Below are 22,967 nucleotides of genomic sequence, written 5' to 3'. Positions count from 1 at the left end.
TTAGGAAAAAGCTAAAATATTACTGTTTCCAGCATTTGTGATTTGTTGACCATGATCACTGGAAGATTTGTCATCAGAGTCATTGGTGCTGAAAACTGATAGAATTAACCTAAGTTAATAGGATGACTTATAATGAACTAAAGACATGAAACATTGCTGGTTGTTTTTTTTTTTTTTTTTAAATAGTATTTTACACAATAAGCCTGCCATAGTGTCACATTAACAATAATACACTTAAAGAATGAAATAACACTCAGGAAAGTAAGAACCATTAAAGCAAAAAATCTAACAGACTAAGATTACCTTCATTCTTCCAGGGTGGCTTAAGACTTTTACCCTCTGTTGGTTTCAACAGATCTGCAAACTTCTCATTTATGTTTAATTTGGAAGTGCGTTTCTCCACCGCTTGAGAGTTGGTCACTTCTTTTATCTTCTTTATTTCTTCATTCTGCTTATGCCTCTCCTCAGCTTCTTTTGCAATTTGTTCTTGCTTTCTTTTATCTTCTTCCAGTTGCCTCTGCCTTTGTTGTTCTGTCTCCCTCAAGACTGTGGCTTGCCTATTTTTCTCCTCCTCTGCATGAAGCTGTTGGTTATTTTCCCTTTCTCTCATCAGAGCAACTGCTTCTTCAGCTTTCAGCTTTTCTTGAACTTTTTCCTGCATTCGTTCTTCCTCCAATCGTTTCTTTTTCTCTTCTTCTTCCCTTCGGATATTTTCCTGCCATCGGTTCTCCTTCTCCCGTTTTGCTTTCCTGAAAGAAAGGAATGAGAGAGATGTAGGAGAACATTCATATAAAAATGAAAAAGATTGCGTTCATAGAGTAATCAACTGCACTTGTCAGTAAACTGAGTCTATGACATTGATCACTCTCCTTTCTGGTCAATAAGCTCTCCCACAGGAGACCATGCTTTGCCTTAACATAAGTGCCAGTATATTTCATATATAAGTAACAAATAGATTAAAATTCTTGGTATAGAAACACTGCCACGTGGTTACTTGTGCAGGGCCTCCACAAGCACTACTGCTCACCCACATCTTGATGAGCAAGAAGTGATCTGTTAATTGAACAAAGGTGCTTTTAAGCTGTCCACCAAGGTAGTATCCAAATGTCGTGATTGGAAACCAAGATTTCCAAACAGATTAACAAAATTTCACTCTGGTACATACATAAAAAAAGCCTTTGCATACTGATCTTCGCTGCTTGAGTTTTTTGCCTTCAGCAGTTGTAATCTATTCAATATGATTATCCCTGCCACTGCCACGCTCTTCAGCAGACAGAATCTGGAAATCTGACTGTATTCTCTGAAATTATTCAGATTTTATCCTGTGTCTCATCTCTCCAAAGAAGTTATTATCCAATTCAACGCTCTTAAAAATCATTGTATTTTAGCTGTCAAGACCTTTCTTCTGAAAAGAGCGGACCTAACCCTTTGGGCCACCTTCTGAAGAGGCTGTTGAAGAGGGACCACGCCTAGGGGAGACTGCTTCATCAAATCACTGTGGGAGGTCCACTCATCTGATGGTCATTTTACTGTGTTTTCAAGCACATGACAGGATCTAGTAGGAGCTGTGCAGTAATGTTGTTACTCTTATCATATAGCTATGTTCAACAGAAAAATGAAGATATCACCATACATACGGCATATGGTTCTCTTAAAGGGACTGTCACAAATGTTATGAAACTCCAACACACTGTTGTAGAAAAAAATGCTGTCATGAGTTAAGACCGTGAGTTAAGACCACATATACTACAAGGTCACTAGCTCTGTTTCATTAAAAACAGTCAAAGCAAATATGAATCACTGAAAACCTCTCTCAAATTAAAAAGACAAAACACAGCAATTCTCTGAATGTGAAGCCCAAACTAGTAGACCAAAGCAATTCCAGAGCTGAGGACTGCCCACCGAGAGCACCCATCCACCCTCTCTCTGGCACTGTTTCAATCCAGGGCTGCTAAGCACAAAATAGGTAGCTGATAGCAGAAGGTCTGGAGAGAGGAAAAACAGAGTAGCATCTTAATACAGCCACAATCAAACCCTAGAAACTAAGGTTTCTTGATCAGTGAAACAAAAGAAAACAAAACAGTTGGGAACAAGACCATGAAAAACCAAGGGCTGAGGACAGTAAAAGTTTGAGTGCTTGACACAAGGCTGGGCTGAGCAAAACCAGGACCATATACGTGAAGGAATGACCCTCTCAAACATATATATATGAATTTTCTCATTGTCCTCCTAAAAAAGGAACCATGTTTAAAACTCAAAGCTTGCTCACTAATCCAGCTTTCAAGAGTAACATAGGAATTAAGCCGTCCATGCCCTTCCTATTGTCTTAAGTATCAATCTCACAACTGTCTGCACACGTGACAAAAAAAAGCTAGTAACTGCTCAGTCAGAAGTGCTTTTAAGGAAATAGGTCAGAAGTTTTGAGGCCAGTAAAACAATGCAGAATATATGAGGAATTCTAAATGTGTGAGGATTATCTATTACAGGAGCTAAAAATCTTAATAGCAAAAGTGACTACTTGGTTTATTTATGCATCAAATCTGAATTATAAGGGTTTTTTTTAAAAAGAAGATAAAAACAGATTGGAAGGAGGAAATTCAAACCATCTTATACCAGTGGTACCCCATATAAAATGTTTCCTCTAAGGCAACTCAATAGGATGTATTTTTACTGATTAGACCTCCCATTTAATACAATCAGTGTCTTAAAAGTCACCACAGCATTATTCTGCTTTAAAAACTGCTACACTGATACATTCAGACATGGTACCTTGCAGCCTCATCTTCTAGTCGCTTTTTCTGTGCAAGTTCAGCTCTTCTTTTTTCTACCTCTCTTATTTTGTCCTGTTTGATCCTGTGGAGCTGCTCCAAGGCTAATTGCTGTGTGCTGTAACTTTCTCTCAGGTCCTAAGGAGGAAACGCAATTAAGTACATCACAAGGAACAAAGCCAATCTTTCAAGAAAAGCATCCAGGCATTTTAATGCTTTGTGAACCAAGTTTTAATACAAATGGGCAAAGTAATATTAAGTTATTAATAGTCCTTGGAGGTCACTGTAAAGAAAGTCAAATAAACAGAAGTATAAAAGTAAATGGCAGGTTTGCAAAGGCTTTGACGTAACTTAGGCTTTCAAAGAGCCCTTCCAGTCATACACCTGCTGGAAATGGCAAATACGACAGAGGAGAAGGGAAGATATAAAACCCAGTGTTCAAACACAACATTATCTAAGGACACAGAAGGCAATGAAGCATATTTTAAATAACGACAAGGAGGCAGACTTCAACTGAAAGCCAACACAATACCATAAACCTGAGAATGCATCCCTCCAGTAAGGTGCTCGCCTTTGCAATGCTTTCTGAATGATCGGTCCCATATTTAAAGCAGAAAAACTTCATAAAATATCCAGCAGGCTTACCACTGTGGGAAGCCATAGCCTAAAGACACTAACTCAGACTCGAGTTTTCCTGTATTTGTAAATACAATTTTACTCTTTTTCTTTGAAACACATCCTTTGATTCCTATGCCATCTCCCTCTGGTAACAAACTTTTTCACAGCAGAAAATCAGCATGAATCTTTAGGATAATTAAATTTACAGAAGAAAAAAATCAACAACAATAGAATTACTTTAGATTGTACTTCACCATGTTACAAAACATCTGTAAGATACTACAGTATTTTTTCTTAGGAATCCTATTTATACACACTGAGCAATGCAACAGGTATACCCTGACTTTTCATATCAGATCTCATAAATGCACATAAAGCAATTAAGAATGACCTATTACCACTACAATATGCACCTCTACCAATAATCATGTTGCCTAAGAGATACTGTAAAATTTCTATTAAAAGGCCAAGATAACAAGATTTCTGTCTCAGTGAAAGTCTCTGTAGCAACAAACTAAATCAAGCAATTGACTACAATTTTTCCCCAAACATATTCAGCTGAGAATACTTTTTCTTCTCATTTTGCATAGAAATTGAGGATCACTGTGGAAACAAACTTGCATTATAAAAACTCTTATACCTTTGATTTAAGGACAGAATAATCCTTATGTATAATGGGAAGGTTAGTTAAGTAATTCTGATTTTTTTTTTCCTCATAAATTATTCTCAGAATCAGATTTCTGACCCCAGCAGACAAAAGCAGTGTTGAGGAAAAACAGCAAGTAGGTTTTAGTACTGGGTTAATCTGCAGGTTTAATAGCATTGCATTTGCCATGTCATATGTCATATTCTGGATATTGATGCTACTTCTAGACTTTTAAACTTGGATGAGAATTCATATACCTGACTCACAGCTTAAGATGTATCAATACAGGTAGAGAGCAACAGATGGAAAAGTGGGAGAAGACTATTTCCATCTAAGACAATATTTTTTTGGTTGATGTTACCTTAACTAAAAATAAAAATATCTGGGTAAAACAACTTAGTGAACATAGTCTATAAAGAAATAAAATGGCTATCAGTATTTTGCAGTTTGGATTTCTAAGCAGGTGAGAAAATGTTAAGTCTTTAAAAGGATGTAAAAGCTAGCAGAAAGAAAAAGAGATTATTGATTTTCTTTTAGGAAAATTTATTTAATAGAAGTTGTACATCCAAACAGAAAGAGTAAGCAGAGAAAAATTGCGAAATAATTAAAAACCAAAAGAGCCAAAGATTAGAAAATAACCTTAAGTAAGAGGAAGAGGTTGTTGAGACAGCTTAGCAGAGACAAAAGGCACTGAAGAACAGAATCATCCATATTCTCACACTGTAAGATAAGGTAGATAAAAAGCCAATTACTCTTTGCACTGTATTTTGAAAAACATATTTTAGGGAAGACTGAGTATTAGATGCAGCCACTGAACACAGCAAGCCATGCAATAAACAAGTAACTAAAAATACATGTTGTATGTAGCTATTTTTTAAAAAGAAAAGAAACTCCTTAAATGTTTACAAATTTTTGTGTTCTTTTTATCAGAGAGTGCAGAGCCCTCACACTGGCCCAGCATAAATCCATCAATTAAGAATCAAGTTCACATCAGTGCCACTAGGAGTAAGTTGGTAAATAAAGTGGATGCATGCTACCATGCCTGAGAGTTGCATGCATTTTTAGGCAAGTCAAGAGTTGCCTCTGAAACAAAAAAGCCTTCAGAGCCAGCGGTCAATATTTCTTAACTTCTACGCAGGTAAGTGGCCTATGCTTACTTTTAGAACAATACCTAAGTCTCCTACCAGATCTTGTACAATGTACTATGAAACCATGTGCTTCTTTCAATAAAAGTTAAATGTTCATTCCGCAGTTCAAAAATAGTAGCCAATATAACCTCAGTACTGCAAGAACAGAATTTGCAGGGGCCTGAAAAACTTCAATTCTAAATCAAAACAAATTCTAGAAGGCAAAAGTTGAGAGTGAGCAACAGTGGATTCATGCAAAGCAATGGTTAGCAAGAGATCCATATTTTAGTATGTTAGATATAGTTTTAAGTGCATTTTTATTGCATCATTTACTCCAAGACTTTCAGTAATTCTTATTTGACATTGGAAGTTGGGGAAAGCTTTTTGGAAGCCTGGTAGAAGTGCCACCAATCTTTGACTGGATGGAGAAATAAAGATACTGCTTACTGGTGTAAGACTTAAGTATTTAGATAATGCATGTACCTTAAGCTGACTGTTAAACGCATCCATTTCAGCAAGTTTAGAAGCAGTTTCTTTCTCAAGGGCATCTAGTTGTTCCTTAAGTCTTTGGCACAATTCTTCCTTTTCTAGGGATTTCTTGTGCACTGAACTGATTCCTGTACCTGCATAAGGAAAGACAAGTAATTTTACAAGGACTTCTGTTTTCACTCATTATTTTATTATTTTCCTAATATACACACATTCCCAATCTCTTTCCTCACAAAAATTCCTTGATTTACCTTCCTATTTGCATACAGCACAAAGAAATGGCCCCAACGCCTATCTGAGACATGCAGGCATTACATGTAATATATACAGAATAATTTGCAAGTTGTTTTTTCTAAGATCAGACCAATTCACAGCAAGCTTCTCTAGACAGGGACTTCTAGTGTGATTTGATGTAAAGACCAGTGTAAATTTTACATAAACGAACTCCCTTGAGTTTACACTACAAAAAAAAGACAAGGCGTAATAATATCTGTGGACTGTATAGGCTGTATAAATAAGGTTTCAAGCAAAATCTGCGCTCTCTCACAAAAACGTGTTTGTTTGCCCCTTATTTAGAACATGAAGGAAATAATGGAATGCAGATAAAACAATGCTAAGATGGCACTAACTGAAGAGATACAAAAGTGAACATGCAATTAACATCTCTGTATCCTTCAGCCTTTTTTAGAAGTGATGAAAAGCCAGCAATGCAAACAGAAGAGAATTCATTTGCAGGCACTTACTCTGAGTGTTTTCAAGTTGAGCATTTTTAATTCTTTCACTTAACAACTGCTTTTCAGGAACTAAATAGATTAGTTTATTCTGATACTCCTGTAGATATTGAAGAGAACATAACAAATTTTTAATATTGTTTATAAATCAGTAAGTAAAAATGGGTGAATTTTCAAACATAACTTCAACTCATGTTAATGAAATGTGGATGCAAGTTATCATTATGAGGTAGGGGGAAAATTACTTCTATACTCTCAATATAAATACTATTAAAATTTAATGCTTTTTGACCCAAAAATATTAACACAGCTGGAAAAAAAAAAATTAACAGACATGCTAAAAGTGTAAATATTATCATAAGAACATTTAAGTTGACTGCCCCAAGCCTAACAAACCAATAACTTTCTGTGACACACAGGAACATGAAAAGAAGTTTCCCTGATGTGCAGGAGAATTACATAAAAATATAGTAGAGGATGATTTATGGTAATCAACTGATTTGAAATAATTCATGTCTTGCTATTCAAAGAGAGAAAAAAAGAAAAAAGAGCAGCAAGTAATTCAGCCTGAAGACCAACTTGCTCTGCATACAGGAAAACAGTCCTCAGAAAAACTTGAGTCTGGAGCCATAAAAGAATTCATTGTTAAAGAGAAGTCACTATTATCAGTTCACAAAAGAACAGCTGAGGTATTAACAGCTGTCCTCATTCAACTATCAGCTTTTTGTAGTACCTGTAATCATTTAACACCACAAATAAAACTAAAAACCTCTGCAATGTTGATGGCCTTGCCCATTTCCTCTCTCCACATCCTAAGGGGATGTATTTATTATCAACAGCATTACAGAAACACAGAGTAGGAAGTAAAGGAAAACTACAAGCTTAACAGAAAGTTCCAAACCTGAAGCTGTTGTTGTAGTTGCTTGACTTCCATGATTCCTTGGTCATATTTCTTATCTAAAGCCTCCAGTTCAGTTTTTTGAATTTGCTTTTTGCTTCGAATGTCTTGCAATCTGCCTGAGATTTGCTGATGTTTGTCCGTCTAGAAAGAAATCAAAGACAAATTATACCACATAGGGCAAAAATTGCTTCTCCGCTAAATCTGTGGGCAGATTAGTTCATGATCAATTCTTTAAAACAACCCAAAGTGTCTGCTTTAGATTTCTCATCCAACACAGAGTGAAACTCCTAGTGGGTCATTAATGTTGGTTCTAAAATTTGCATACTTCAAAATACTGTATTTCAAGATGTATAGTGAAATTTCTGTCTTACCAGGGCTTCTAATTCAAGATTAAGGCTCTTCTTTTTAGAGGTCAACTTGACTATTTCTTCTTGTTCCCTGTTACGTTGATTAAGAAGTTCTTGGCGACGAATTCTCTCCCATTCCAATCGTCGCTGGCGCTCAAGTTCTTGCTTTGCTGCCTGCAGAAAAGTTACATTACCTTAAATTACAACGGAGATGCAGAACTCAGAGACCATGATTTAATATAATGTGCTCTATTTCTAAGTAGCGTAACAGGAACACAACATAATGATTTTTGTAAAGTGCTCTTATATACTTCAGCATCAAAGAATGGAGGAAGTGATCCTATAAGATTCTTCATGCCATGCTCCTAACTCTGGATGAAGAAAAGCTATATAATTCAGAGAGAAAGTCTGTCTAGCTTGGAATACTGCCCATAAATGAGTACATTGACTGATATTGCTCATAACCTTCTCTGAGTATTTCACAGAACTAGATAAAATATGCAAGTCTTATGCATGCGCTGAGACACCAAGTAGAAGCAAATTTGTCTCCAGTTCAACTGTCAAAATATTATCAGTTATGCATTCAGTACAATCTTGTATAAATCCAAGAAATCTGCCCAAGAAAATCTCATCTGTCCTATGAAGTATCTGAAAATCTTCAGCCTATACCAACAGTTGATTAATTTATAACAGACACGATATTTTCAGACAGAAATGATGTTCTATCTCCAAGACAACTTGCCAATAGCCATGCGAGGAGACAGAACCAAAGCCAGCACTCAAATCCTGAATGCTCTGTCAAGTGGATACTGTATGCATGTACATATTCCTTAAAGCGTTAAAAAATAATTTCAAGAAAACAACCTCCCGCCTTTCTATTTCTTTCCTCCTTTCTTCTTCCCTTTGTCTTTCCAACTCTCGTTGTCTCTCCAGCTGCCTTTCCATTTCGAGTTGTTTCTTCCGTTCCTGTTCCTGACGTTCCCTCTCTCTTCGCTCTTGTTCTTCTCTTTCTTTTTGAGCCTTACGTTCAGCCTCTCTCTGCTGCTGCTCCAACAGGACCTGACGGCGTTTTTCCAGCTCCATATTTCCTCTCTCATAGTTGGCTTTCCTTTTGTCCTCAAATGTCACTAAAATAAGGAAAGGTAGTTATTTCTGTCCTGTGCAAAACACTGCTCTCAAACAAGTACCTCAGTTATGCCACTAAAGATAGATACTTTCTTTTTGGCAAGCTCAGGTTGTTGGGTCATGGATGATATAAGCATCTTGCATTTGTTAAAGTATTATTTTTATTTTCCTTTAAATTTTCCTAAGTCTACTCCAATTGCAAAAAAAAAAAAAAAAAAGTTGTAATTTAAAACCGACCATGAAAATTACTTGAATTTTAGGAGAAACATAAAAGAACAGCTTTTATAAGCTAGGAGAAGACTATCTTCTGTTAAAAAGATTTCCCAATGTGCAAGAAACATTAACATACAGAGAAAGAGCTTAGTTTTTAAGGGTGTTCCCTATATGAGCTCCTAGAATTAAAAACAGCAGAAAACAAAACAGGATCAAGCTCAATTATTGCAGTATAGGATAAAAAGAGATACAAAGGAATGGTTTAGGCTCCCAGCAACCACTCTTACAAAAAGAGAGGCAAGTCATGTCTCGCAGCGTGCATGTGAGAGACCTTGCTAGCATCAGGGAGTCAGTAGTAGAATCTATGTTATGTGCAGATTGCATCTAGTTTTCAGAGAATTAAGCTACATTGGAACTCCTTGCTTTCAAAATGTCCAGAACAAAGTAATGCCAGGAACTTTCAACTGAAAAAAAATTTGCAGTAGCATGGCAGTATTTGGCCATGAAGGATTTCTTTTCCAAAATACATTATTAATCAGCACACTTTTCCTTTCCTACAGCTAAAAATAGCCCCTATCTCTGCCTTCTCAATTCTATTAGATGTAATACACTGACAACATCCACTTAACAACCTTTAACAAGTTAAAAGGGATCTAGCTCCTGAAATGAAGCTCCCTAGGGATTTGATTATGTCTTCCACTTTCTAAAGGTTTCAGTGCCCTTCAAAGACAGCCCTATACATTAAGAACGTGAACCCTATTTTACCTGGCTGTTTCTTCTGTGGCTCTTCCTCTTGCACAGGCTGGTAAGATGGCAGAGTTCCATTTATATTTTCAGTACATTTTCCACTCCTGGAGGGAAAAAAACCCCACCATTGTTAGAGAAATAACACAGTTATTTTCTTTGTATAAAACATTTCCATTGAAAATATATTATGTTTCACTGCCCTCAGTGATATACCTGAAAGAAGGTGGTACCAGTTCAAGAGGCAGAGTTAGTGGCAGAGGTTGTCCAGCTTTGGCCATATCAGTTAGGTGCATGGCTAACACAAACTCATCAGCTTTCAGCTGTCCATCTCCATCAATATCAGCTAGTGACCTGCACAGTTTTAACAGCAATAATAATTAGAACCAAATATCACAATCACTCACAAATGACAGCTGAAACAATTTACTGTAAAAATAATTTTTAAAATAGAGAATTCCTGGGAAATGTTCTGGTAAAAATAATTACAATTAATAACATGAACAGTTGACAAAGGGAGATATTATTTTGTTTAATAATATACTGCTATTCAGATGTTTTTGTAAAATACAGCAAAAAGGACAGGAAAGGTTAAGAGACATCTCTTGATTTATTGTATCACCACGAGAAGAGCTGGGAAGAGAATCCAGGACTGTTCTTAACCAGCTCAAAATGCTAGAAACCACTTTTTCCAATATTTTTAAAGCAAAAGAAAACATTATATAAAATTACATCAAATTCTACAACAGGAACCTTTGCATAGAAATCTTTTTTCCCCTTGTGTCTCCTCAACAGTGCAGGGAAGATGTGAGCTGCCCCAGAGTACCTTGCAATGGGTAGGAAAAGGATCACCTACCCCCTCTAAGGAGAAGGCAAACTACACAATCATATCATTAGCCTACAAAATGCTTCCCACACAACCAGGGTGGTGGTGTGGGTGGGAAACCAGTGAAATGTTTCCAGAGATGCAGGCAAGAAAGCAGGAACCTTTCTCAAAGAACTATCTATGTGGATACAATTGTAAGAATGTGTCCTTAGACTGCACTTAAGTGAAATGCTTAATAAAATAACTGCTTGATAAAAAAAAAAAGTCAGTTAAAAAACCCAGCTACTTAAAACCAAAAGGGAAACAACAAAACAAACAAAAATACCCCATCACCCACACACACACCACAGTGAAAAACAAAAGCAGGAGATGATGAAACAAGATTTCTATTATGTTCAAAGACCAGGACTATTCACACATAACAGTACCATTATTACAGTAATTACCATGAATATGGTACCCTGGTAGAAATATTTGTAATTCCTCACTTTGGACAGAACTGAAATTTGGGCTCTTAATCCTCCACATGGGTACACAGACCTCTTCACATTGGCTACTGACATATTCAGGCTAGGCACCCAGGAGGAAAACAGTCACTATATACCTGCTTTATTTCCCCATACTCCAGAGTGGAGGAATACAACCCAACACTCCCTTTTTTACCCTCACAGCATGCAACCAAACAAGTTGAATGAATAATAAGGAATATTTCAGCTTGCTGCTGCTAGAGACAAACAAATAACTGCCCTGGGATAAAGACGAAGAAGAAAGGGAACTCAGAAAGAGATGCAAAGCACCAAGTCATTGTGAATTCTGTAGGGCCAGTATATTTTATATTTTACATCTGAGTTATGTCTGAAGGCGTAGTTCAAACCACCATATCTAGCAGGGCAGATTATTCAAGCCTTCAGACAACTGTAACCATTTCCATCACCACAGTAAAAGCAAGTCTTAACAAACGTGTAATATGCAGATACCTTTATGGGAACTGCAGTAAAACTCTAAAAATCTGAAGGGTTACTTTATTTTTAATCTTTCTCTATATTTTAAAACTAACAAGCTTGATGTCAGAATCCTACTTTTAAAATGAACAAATCCTCATCTCAGCTAAACTAGTGCATCACTGAATCAGAAATTGAAATTAATATCTGTACTATTATACGGACTTTAACACACACACAGAGTGAAAAAATGAACTATATTATGTCAAGGTGTCTTTTGAAAATGTACTAATGAACAAACTCGTTTAAGTAGCAGCTTAGTTTCAGTTTATGATTTTAGATCTACGGTGTCCCTTCGTCATTTCTTATTAAATAAAGTATATTTCCTCTCTTAACACCATAAATGTGCTGAATTCATAATCAGTAACTAAACTTACCAAATAGTAGCCAGCTGAGTCTGTGAAAGGTTTGATTGCAGAAGGGCATTCCTTGCTTGAAATCCTTAGTGAAAAAGATTTTAATAAAAATAAATACTTTGAACAAAGACCCACATGTAGCAAAAAAATAGGTCATGAACTGGGGCATGTTTATTTTTAATATTATCTAATCCATTTTCATCAGTGGCTGACAGTTGGCTTTACTTCTCAGCTTAACAACAGGCATTACAACCTGAACACAATAAAGATGTAAGTATTCTTGTGTACTTTTTTTTCACTTGGAGCACCTAACAGAAAAACTGACATGAAAAATGGATATTTATGGTAATCCCCCCAGTTGTTATGAAAGCACAGCTGACTGTCTACCTAAAGCTTGAGCTAGCATGCTGGAAAGCTGCCAGCTTTCCTTTGATAGCACAGAACTGTATACCTTTCCAGGCAGGTCGATGAAACCTTCAGCCCAAAATCAACTGAAGAAGATAAAAAGCATTGAGTCCCTTTCTTGAAAGGGAGAACTAGCCTCCTTTTTTGTAGGCTAGGAAACTGAGGCAGAGGCTTGGCAAGTGCTTATTGAAAATGGGAAACATAGTCAGCTACAGACATACATACTGACTTTACATCTACTAACTGTTTGACCAGCACTCTACTCGCTGCATTACAGTGAGTAATCCAGTTTTATAAGAACTTTCATAAAACTCTTATTAACTTTGTGTGAAGTCTTTCGAAACCACCATAATGCCATGGCACAGCACAAATGTCACTGAAAGTCAACAAGGAATGACTCCCTTAAATTACTTTTGAAAAATTCCCATCAATGGCTGCAGTGTCTTTCCTGAATTGTTTTCTTTGAAAAGATAAAGCCCAAATATCTAAGCAATTATGAATACATACACATAGCAGCACATGGCACAGAAATGGTCGTGAGATGTCCCCCAGTTTACAAGTCATAAGAAAGAGTTTCAGTCCAAAGAGGGACGTTTAGAGAATGACTGCTGACTTGATGGAGCTAACTTCCCCAGCCTTATGGTTCTCAGGCTCTTCTAGTTAGATCTCACTACTGCCACTCCTCTTCTTCCCCTCGACTGCTGCTGTAGCTTCCCCAGTCTACCTGGGGAGACTGCTGCCTCCTCAGGCCCCTCCAGGTCTAACACAGAGCCCAAGCCAATAAACTGATAGCTATTTCCATTTCTCAGCTGACTGGAACCAGTAGCCGAAACTCACTCTCTCCTGCATAGGTCTGAATGTCAACAATTTCGTCTTTTATTTCATATGGAAGTCAAATCCCAAACTGGGATTCCACCCCTCAGCCTGCGACATTCCAGAGGCAGAAAACACTGCTGGTTTTCCCCCTCCATAGCAAATGCCATACTCACCTGATAAATAGCCACTCATACTTTTATCAAGACTGTTAAATTTCTGTCTGTATTTTAATCTGGAGGCCTGAGGAACTGCCCAGTCTGAGGATGCAATCTTTGGTGAATTACCAGCTAGTGAAGCACTAGAGGAAGAATTTGAACTGTAATACAATGTGAGAGAGAGAGAGAGAGAGAGAGAGAGAGAGAGAGAGAGAGAGAGAGAGAGAGAGAGAACTCAAAGTTACTTGGCTTAATAATAAACAGGCATTGGAACAGAAGATATGTAATATCTTCTGGTAACATGAAACAACTTCCACAAAGTTTCTCCTCTGCTAACTTGCTACAAATACTTTCATCACTAATATGGAATTATACTGTGAAAGTAAGGACACATATCTAAAAGGAAACTCTTGAATTCAAGATCCTGTTCCCTTGGTATCACAGACACTTACACCACACTTGGTCCACCACTGCAACATAATACTATTGGAAACCATAGAAAAACATCTCAACTTTCACAAGAATGTTTACAAGGGCTGTGAAGCATTGGGCGATGTCTAAGTAACTTTAAGAGGTATGCAGATGAATAACCATGAGCATATAAATTTATCTGAAAAACTCACAACTAAAATCAGCTTCTAAAGCTGCTAAAGCCATTATATTCCACCTCTACCTATTCTTTTTATTAGTGACAATGACAGGCTGAATGGAGTTTTTCCAACTCATTCAGTTTCTGCAGAATAGCACTTGATGGAGCGTTTAGTTAGACCTATAAAACTTCCACCTGCAACTCCCAGCATTTTCATAGTGTCCCATCTTTGAAGATCAGACAAAACCAGGTCCATCCAGCCTGCCTTGTTTAAGGTAATCCCCTACTCTGCCAAGTAAAAAACTATTTGCAGTGTTATCCACGGCAATAAAGTAAAGAATGCTGATATAAACAAAGCCTTTGGGGCATGATGCTGGATAGACATCCTTTGCATGGAATTAGGTAACATGATGGTGAAAATGCTGTCAACAGTAACACTGAAGAGGAGCTACTTTGCAACACTACAACACCAGCAAAAGAAAGCTTTCTAATTAAAAAAGAAAAAAACCATAAGATGATTACAGGCACACACGATGCCTACAATCATCTTATTGAACATCTGCTAGTATCAGGTGTCTGTTTGTATGAGGAGCCCAAAGTTAGACACACGTTCATTCTAGATGCCTTGTATCAGCAGCAAAGAGGTACAGGTACTTCTGAGTCACCTTCTGGAACTGAGCTGGGGCTGTGATGCTCTCTGGATTGTCATTTGGGAGACTGTTCCCTGGATGCCCAATTGATAGATAAGCCTAGTCCCTCACTTTGTCTATGGCAAAGCTCTAAAATCAGTGAAACGCAGCAGCTGATTACAAGGATTCATAATCTTCTATTATTCATAAATCAAATTCACACATAAATATTTATAACAAATACTATCCTTACATGCCTGCTAATTACATGGTGCCCTCTATAATGAATGAGCACATCAATCCATAAACATTGCTTTTAAAACCACTTGGTAAGTTTCACTTCTACTTCCTAATGAGGTACTTTCCCTTCTTTTTGGCACCACTTTCTCTCATTTGAACTCCTCACCTACTTCGGATAGTTTTGTCAGATTTACTGAAAATATTATTTATTGTGCATATCAAAACAATCTGTTTTCAGACTTGGTAGGTCATATTAGATAGACTAATTTTTAATGAATATACTTTGAAAATAGAAATGCTTTATAAGTTTTGGAAGGTATACTACTTAAGTTTAAGATGTAACCATTTTAAACTTAACTTTCATACCTGCTAGATCCTAAATCGATTAGTGACTGTGCCTTCTGTATACTAGTACCACCAAACCCTCCTGCCATGGGACCTAAAGAACCAGTATGAGGCAGCGCTGAAACAAACAAACAAACAAAACCAAAAACTGTAAAGCAACTGGGTATAACGTAATGCTTTCTAATAAACACTCAAGGCTTTGAGAGAAGTAAGAGAAGCTAATCAGTGCCTTGTTGTTAAGATTAACTAGTTAGAACTGATTTGACAAATGTGAACTTCGGAAAAAATATAGGTTTTTTTTTTTTTTAACTTGCATGCAAGAATTAGCATTCCTGTCCGGAATTAGCCAGAGAAAATAGGATTCACAATTCTGAAAGCAAGTACTGGACTGTACTATACTTACTTGAAGAGAAAGGTATGGACAAAGGCTGCAGAAGGCTGGATGTTCCGTTTGGCAACGAGGAGGTACTGACAGAAGGCACCAGGGGAGCAGAGATAACCAAAGGAGGAATGGAAGTCATGGAGGTCAGAGACATGGGAGCTAATGGTGTGATCGTAGACATAGACGTTGGCATGGACAGATTTGGCATACTACCCATTCCTAGAGCAAAATCCAACAATTCATGATTTAATATTGCAGAGGCTCCAGCAAGAAATTGGGTCCATTATGCTAGGGAGAAAATACATAAAGCAACCTGTGTCCAGAGATACAATGAGTTAAAATAGATGCTTGTGTATAATATTTACTTTTTCTCTAAAGTTTAGACAAGACAGCTCACAGAAGAAAATATACTGAAGAACAGGAACTAAAAAAAAAAAAAAAAAAAAAAATCCTTACAAGCAATTCATTCTCAAGGTAGATTTAGCTAGTATTTCACCAAAGAAGAAGATCTAGTTTTCTAATTGCAGTTATAACTAGTTCTTCAAGAAGCCTTTCCATGTCTGGCCCTGAGGCAGTATTACAATGCAACTCAAAAGTTGTGACAATCCTCTACAGGGAGAAGCTGATACTGTTTCTGAATCAAGTCTCTTGCAAGTGTCAGCCTTGGAAGAATCCATATGGGTGAAAAGTCCATACTTTGGGACCCATGCCTAGCAAACGGTTTCTTTAAGGCAGTTGCCTGAAGCAAATAAGGGCACTTGAATTACTGGCTGAATCTCATGGAAGACAACAGCATGCAGATGAGATGACGGAAGGTTAATAGGAAGTAATTGTATGCCAACCATAGCTATCTATAAATGCATACACTTGTATGCAAACACACAAGATTTAGTGATGGGCAGACATCTTAAATCGTGTATGTAATTAATATATGCATGTATTTAATTTCAGCATAGAAGCATGCACTAATTTTGTAATCCAGCTGAAGTCATTACATATATTTTGTTCCACAAAACAACAGAACAGCAACAGGCATGCACTGAATCCCAAAACACCATCAGAAAGGAAAAAAAAGTTAAAATAATTCTATTCAATTGATCATATAACCAAAATAGACAACCTGATTAATTTTGAAAAAATATTTAAAATAAGTATTCTACCAAAACTTTGACCTTTACTAAGTTTAACTTTACAAACCCCAAGTACAAACAGGTGAATGAGTAGGAGGGAGACAAAAAAAGACCACCAGTACGAGATGACAACCTGAAAGTCAGATGACAGATGTGAATGGCCTTCTTGCACCTCGTCAAAATTCAATACAAGGTTTTCCTTTATTATTAAGTGTCTTCAAAGAATGAAATTATAAAAAACGTCAAGAAAGTGACTTTGTGAATTTCCTAAATCAGAGTATCTTTGGGTCTTTTTCACTGATTCACTCAACTGTTGTGGTCAGATTAATGCTTGTATTTGGCTGCAATTAGCTGTGGTTTTTTACCTCCAAACACTAAGTAATTATATATTCATAAGTACCAAAGCGAGCTGACATTAGCGGCGAAAATACTGGAGTTTGTTTCATGACAGGAGGGAGAACTGCAGGCAAGTGCTGTCCTTGCAATTTCAGCTTGATGAGTTTCATGGCTATAGAGAACTCCTGTTGATCCATTTTTCCATCCTTGTTCAGGTCCGATAGTGTCCTTACAAACAAAATAAAATAAAATTAGAAAAGCCCACAAGGAAGAAATGCAAATTTAACTTTTTCACTTAACGAGAAGCTTTTTTAATAGATTTATTTACTGGTTTTGTACAAGAAAACAAGAAACTTATTGCAACCATTTGTAGATTTTCTACTTTTGACAACATTCAAACCCTCAGAAGCTGGAGAAGTTTGACTACCCCCTTGGTAGTCTTCTGCAGAGTTCAGTTTTAAGGTTGCTATATATTAAATACTTAACACCTGAGAAAGTAGGAAGACACTAGGAAAAGCAGTAGTCTCCTGCTCAGTGGATACACTTGTTGCCTCTGCTATGCTTTTTTCTATGCTACTACCCAGACTAATTATTTTAAATTAATGTCTGGTAATGTAAGGAATTAATGCAAGAATCTGAAAACGGGAGGATGCAGAAACCTGCTAAAGGCACTATATACCACTATGAAAACTCCATTAATTCACAGTGTTGTGGGTTTTTTTAAGCCTGACAGCCACACTATCTTTATTTGGAAAAGTGTCAAAGGAACTCAAACACAACAGGAAGTATATGCAACAGTGCATACATAAACAGACAAAATTTCTTGTCAGACAGAAAATATGAAATCTTACTGGTACTTAAACATGCAAGGACCAGGCACAGGAATGTAAATATAATTAGGAGAAAAAAAAAAATCAGACAATATTAAGCTACATTTTCAATTTCATTCTGTTACTATTCAGTATAAAACTCCAAGGCCCTACACAAAAATTTCTTTACAGCTCTTTTCTAGGCACTTTAAGTGTCTGAAGAAAAAATTAACTTTGCATTTAGTTAGTTTCTTTAATATTCTTTCACAAGTGAGTTCTTAATTATCATGAGCCTCCACTCCGTGTCTTTTAGCACATGTACATGTTGATAACAACCAAGTACCCCAAAATGAACACAGTATTCTAGTGAAGACCAAGGAGTTACAAAGAAAAAAAAGTCTGTTTCAAGTGTTGTAATCATCACATACATGCTGCAAAGAACAGCACTTCTTCCAGTTCCTGTATTACAGCATTGGTTGGTATCTTACAGTGTATTACAACTGTGTTATAACATTTTCTGTGGCTTTAGATTTTTTTCCCCATCTTCTATTTTCAGTGTATTTTCCACTCCCAGTTTAGTAGCATATAATTTTTCCCACACTTAATCTTATTGCCATTTTTTAGCGGTTACTAGTATTTCAAACATCATTCAGTTTGGTATCTCCAGCAATTCATTAACCAATTATTTACCTCTTTTTCCATATTATTATTTAAAGTGTTATTTTTTACCTCTTTTTCCATATTATTATTTAAAACATAAAGACAAGGCTTAACAATTACCTTTGTCGCAATCCAACAGGCACTTCCCTCTATGAAAGCCTTGCAATTTATCATCAGTTTTTGTTTCAAGCACTTACTATAGTTTAAAAAGGCTGTGTTCAATATCATCCAATTTGAATTAACATCATAAGAAAGATTTTAAAAGATACTGCTTTTTAATTAAGTGTTGGTACACATATGGGCTCAATCCTTCCTCTAAATTTGAGAAAATTAAAACAATGATTCAGACAACACTCCTACTTTGACTGCTGAAAGCCTGTTTGAGACAACACAACATACCAAAGGTAGTATTTGAATGCTATGTATCTCCTATCTTAAAAAAAGAAAAAAAAGTAAATAATACCTTACCATATTTCAGCAAGGATTGAAGCTGGTAGACCTGATTGCAAAAAAAAGGTACGTGCTTGATCACCTATGATAAACAAGAAAGACAGACAGACTTTTACACTAGAGGATAGTTTTTCAGAAGACCTCAGCACTTTCTTATGGGACCAGATTTTCAAAAGGAACCAGCACGCTAGATGCCAAGCTTTCCAGTTTCATACCACCTAACTCCTTCCCTGGTGACTGCAATCATCAGATACCCATGTATTCTGTAATCCTGAATCCCTGCTCTGAGAAGTGATTTCAAATAGCTATAAAAAGCTTTAACAGGTCACAAATAACAGCTGCCAACAGTTTAATAGATGCAAGATTTAAAGAAGTAAAAATGACTGATAATTTAGTCCTGACCCAATTACTTTTACAGGAAAGGATATGCACGCTATTTCTTTCCTTCTCCTTCATTCAATCTAACTTTAGCCAGTACTGCCTCTCTAAAAAACTGGAAAAATTTCATGTCCTAACTAATATCCCGTTCCGTCAGAGAACATCCGCTATTTCAGTATTTTGGGAAGGGAATGGGAACTGTTGTGCAATCCCATATCAAGTTCCACATCAATTGGTACTGAGTGTGCTGTTAAACAAACTTGTAATAAAACACAGATAGTGGTGTTTATGCTTACCTATGAGTGAATTACAGATGCTTAAAGCTAAGACTTCAAGTTATTCTTTCAGCTTTCTTCCTTTATATTCATACGCAGCCTTTCATTTCAAGCACTTGCCAAATAATTAATGAAGTCTACAGACGTACGTGCAGGTAAGAGCCCAGATGTGGCCTAAAGGTAGTCAAGTCCCTGGGACTGCATACTTTTCAGCTGGTGGTAAAGTAAACACCAGCCTCCCAGAGCTGTTTGGCCAAAGCACGACTTACCTATCACTTAGCCAGAAGATGTGCGTGTTCCAGACAGACAACTTCCCCACTCTTTCCTCAGTCTTTTTTGGACCAAAATGAGGAAAAGCAGGGGCAGTGGAGTCACCAGATAGGTAGTTAGGAGGGTAGAAGAGATTGGGGTGGGTCTTTAGTGCCCACCTGCACACAAAGAATGGGGCATTCTTAAATTAAGTCATCTTTGCCAGTGAAATCGAGCCTTTTCTTGATGTCACAAGCAGATTCTTCAATTTAAAAACTGCAAATTCTGAGGTGCGCAGCAACATGACCCAATTGTTTCAGAGAAGAAGCAGCTGAATGCAACTGGAACTGACAGCAGGCCATTGCAAAATGCCATTAGCCTATCCAGAACTTGCTGAAGGCCCACGGGGTAATAAATTTCAAGCGGTCATTAACAAGGACAAGCTGTCAGCATCTCTCTCCCTGCCTCCTCCCCGAAACAAAGATATCTAACAGCACAGTATTCTCTAACACTGTTCAGACAGAGGAGAGCCACTTCTGGTGTCTCTGGCGTCACTTGCCACAATAGCTACTGTTAAGTGCTCCTTGGCAGCCTCCCAACTAAGCACAGATTTCGCCTGATAGTCTTTGGTTTTTGAAACTAGACAGAATGACAGCACATAACCACTAGCTGCAGAAGTGACAGGGTTAATAAAAGAGCGTTCCTGTGCCAGACTTTAGCCCAAAGTTTGTAGAAGTTTAATAATAACGCTTGGCTGTTTGCCCAAGGAGTATGGTTATTAGTCACACAACAAAGGGCGAGAAATAGGATGCAGTTTTCAAACTGTTTTACAAAGACACTTATGTGCACACAGAAGTTAACATGTAATGCAGAATCTCAGACCGACCTGTAATGTAGCCTCCTGTGGGTTTAAGGCTATCAAACTGCTTGTCATGCTTGGCCCGCTCTTCAGAGGTGATGGCCCATATGTTTGGACCTCCTAAAAAAAAAAAAAAAACAAACAAAAAAACCCACACCAAATAAAGCACGTCACTTGCAAAATAAAAGCTTGGCTTCTCAAGAGACAAAGTCAGATCTAGACACACCCAGCTCCTACCAGTTTGGCAAGGACGTTATGAAACAGAAACCTGCTTCCCAGATGTGCACACGCTAGCTGAGACAATTCCTCAACTAGATTGCTTTACACTCGGCTTTCAAACAAGGTCTGTCATCCTTCAAAGCTGGTGCAAAGCAGTTTCCTTTGCTGCTGATTGTGTGCAGCCCAGGCAGGACGCACGTTGCTCACCATACCCTGTGTGAACCAAATACTCCTCTGGTTCACCGATAAACAAATGGCATTCAATGCCGCTTAAAGGTTCTCATACAGAGGGCTAACACGGTACCGCTGCAAAAGAGACTCATGCTTCATCTTGCCAATACTCCAAAAAAAAAAAATTGGGACTGCTAACAAAAATATGTTGGTTTTGTCTGACAAAGGAGTAACATTCCAGGTTGGTTTGGTTTTTTTAAACAGCATACAATTTCGATTTACCATTTTTCAAAGCTTTAAAAAAAAAAAAAAAAAGTATAAAATATTACAGCCTCAAAGTAACAAAGACAAATTGCAGGGAATAATCATATTTACAGAGCTGTGCTGATATACCAGGTAGAAACAGAGTGACTTTCAGAAAAACTCCTACCTGCTGTCTAAAGGTCAGGGTGTGCATCCTTTGCAGGAAAAGCAGTTTGCCAGAAATAATTGGGTTTGTTTTTTAAGTAGAAGGAAGTTTTAGTCGGGAAGTTCTTGACAAATATCTAATTTTTCAAATCAATGAATGCAAGAATTAGCCAAAATTCTGAATGGAACCCCCAAAAACAGCATGAAAAGGTTATTACTTAAAAAACCCTGACCTTTAAAAATATATTCTATTGAGCATTACTACTTCCAAAGAACTGTTAAATCTGTTCTTCAAGTATTTGTATTGCTCACTAGAAGACAGTCAAGGGAATAATAATCCTTCAAATAAGATATTAACAAGTTGCTTTAAAAACCACAGCACTTTTAAAGAAAGTTACTACAAAATGCTTCCTCTTTTCCTACATAAACTTAGTTTCAAAGCTTTGAATCTACGAAAATTCAACAGTTTTTTTTCAGAGAATAATAACAAAGCAAAGGGACTGCAAGCTGATGTACATGCCAATATAGACACATTAATGATGTTAATCATCTCTCATCTGTGTTTATCCATATATGCAAACACATTTTCCAAAAAGACTTAATGTCTCCTCTTAAGAAGCTCCTGTTAAGACTGTCATTCTCCTCACATGTGTACAAATTTAATTCTTCACCCATGCTGCTTAATAGGGAAATACAAATAGTTAAAAAAACTAAACCGAAACAAAACAGAAACTCACTGGGGATATGTACGACAGAAAGAGTGGGAGGGCACTGGGATACAACCTCTATGCACCTGAATTTGGAGTTTTGCTTCCCTCTCTTAAGGATATACCAATTTTTTTTTTAGAGTGGCCTCAATGAAAGGGTCTTCTTGCAGGCTGCATGCAAAACTGCACCTCAAGAACCCTCCCCTTCTTTCTTCTGATTAAATGAGTCTAAATAAATCTAGATTATATACTGATAATAAATCTAAATCAGATCTAAATCTAGTAATTGATGGGCAGTGTGAGTATTGCTATAATACACAAATGAGGACAACTTACATCCAATGGCAAAAATTAAGAGCAGCACTTAAATCTTTTTAAAAATGTTAATTTTAAGATATGAATGGGACGCGCATAATGCGGTTAATGCTTATAGAAATTATCTGGACAAAATAAAGAAGTCCTCCTAAAGCTGTCAGCAGCAACTTCATTTATGGAAAATAAAACATTAGCAACATCACATTTTCCTTATATAAAATACCGTGTTTTGATCATGTTTTGAAGCAGGTAGCTACAACACTCCTCAGCTTTTTATAATCAATGACAGAAAGATTAAGACCACCACAATATATTCACATGTCAGTGGCTGCAAAGTGCTAAAAATACAGTAACAATTCCTTGACCGGAGTTACTGCCACCACCATAGTTTCTCTAAAGAATCCAATTTACATTGTAAGGGAACTTCTGTTTAAACATACAGTGAAATGCACAATTTCCTATTTATACATCACAAAGTAAGCAAGAAAATGGCAATCAATCTTGAAACTCTTCTAGTACATTTCAGCATAACATGTCTTTGAATACAA

The 22,967-nt window shown here is 36.9% G+C and overlaps 1 protein-coding gene across 6 annotated transcripts in view; it reads right to left on the bottom strand.

Annotated features, from left to right (window-relative positions):
* Window positions 1-22,967, bottom strand: part of ITSN2 (intersectin 2) — an 86,854-nt gene that overhangs the window by 32,836 nt on the left and 31,051 nt on the right. For 5 of the 6 annotated variants that reach the window (XM_052809608.1, XM_052809614.1, XM_052809610.1 and 2 more), the window contains exons 3-19: window positions 20,627-20,719; window positions 18,857-18,920; window positions 16,984-17,147; window positions 15,475-15,672; window positions 15,093-15,189; window positions 13,287-13,429; window positions 11,914-11,977; window positions 9,926-10,063; window positions 9,731-9,816; window positions 8,492-8,754; window positions 7,652-7,801; window positions 7,281-7,421; window positions 6,392-6,479; window positions 5,643-5,782; window positions 4,672-4,752; window positions 2,770-2,906; window positions 304-749 (exon numbers count right to left, since the gene is read on the bottom strand). In XM_052809608.1, coding sequence (XP_052665568.1) covers window positions 304-749; window positions 2,770-2,906; window positions 4,672-4,752; window positions 5,643-5,782; window positions 6,392-6,479; window positions 7,281-7,421; window positions 7,652-7,801; window positions 8,492-8,754; window positions 9,731-9,816; window positions 9,926-10,063; window positions 11,914-11,977; window positions 13,287-13,429; window positions 15,093-15,189; window positions 15,475-15,672; window positions 16,984-17,147; window positions 18,857-18,920; window positions 20,627-20,719 — 2,493 coding nt within the window. The remainder of the gene's footprint in view (window positions 1-303; window positions 750-2,769; window positions 2,907-4,671; window positions 4,753-5,642; window positions 5,783-6,391; window positions 6,480-7,280; window positions 7,422-7,651; window positions 7,802-8,491; window positions 8,755-9,730; window positions 9,817-9,925; window positions 10,064-11,913; window positions 11,978-13,286; window positions 13,430-15,092; window positions 15,190-15,474; window positions 15,673-16,983; window positions 17,148-18,856; window positions 18,921-20,626; window positions 20,720-22,967) is intronic. The other variant, XM_052809612.1, reaches the window with a different exon arrangement.

The sequence above is a fragment of the Harpia harpyja genome, chromosome 15 (assembly GCF_026419915.1).
Source record: "Harpia harpyja isolate bHarHar1 chromosome 15, bHarHar1 primary haplotype, whole genome shotgun sequence".
In the NCBI taxonomy this organism is placed as follows: domain Eukaryota; kingdom Metazoa; phylum Chordata; class Aves; order Accipitriformes; family Accipitridae; genus Harpia; species Harpia harpyja.
This window is presented reverse-complemented; position numbering and strand designations above follow the sequence as displayed.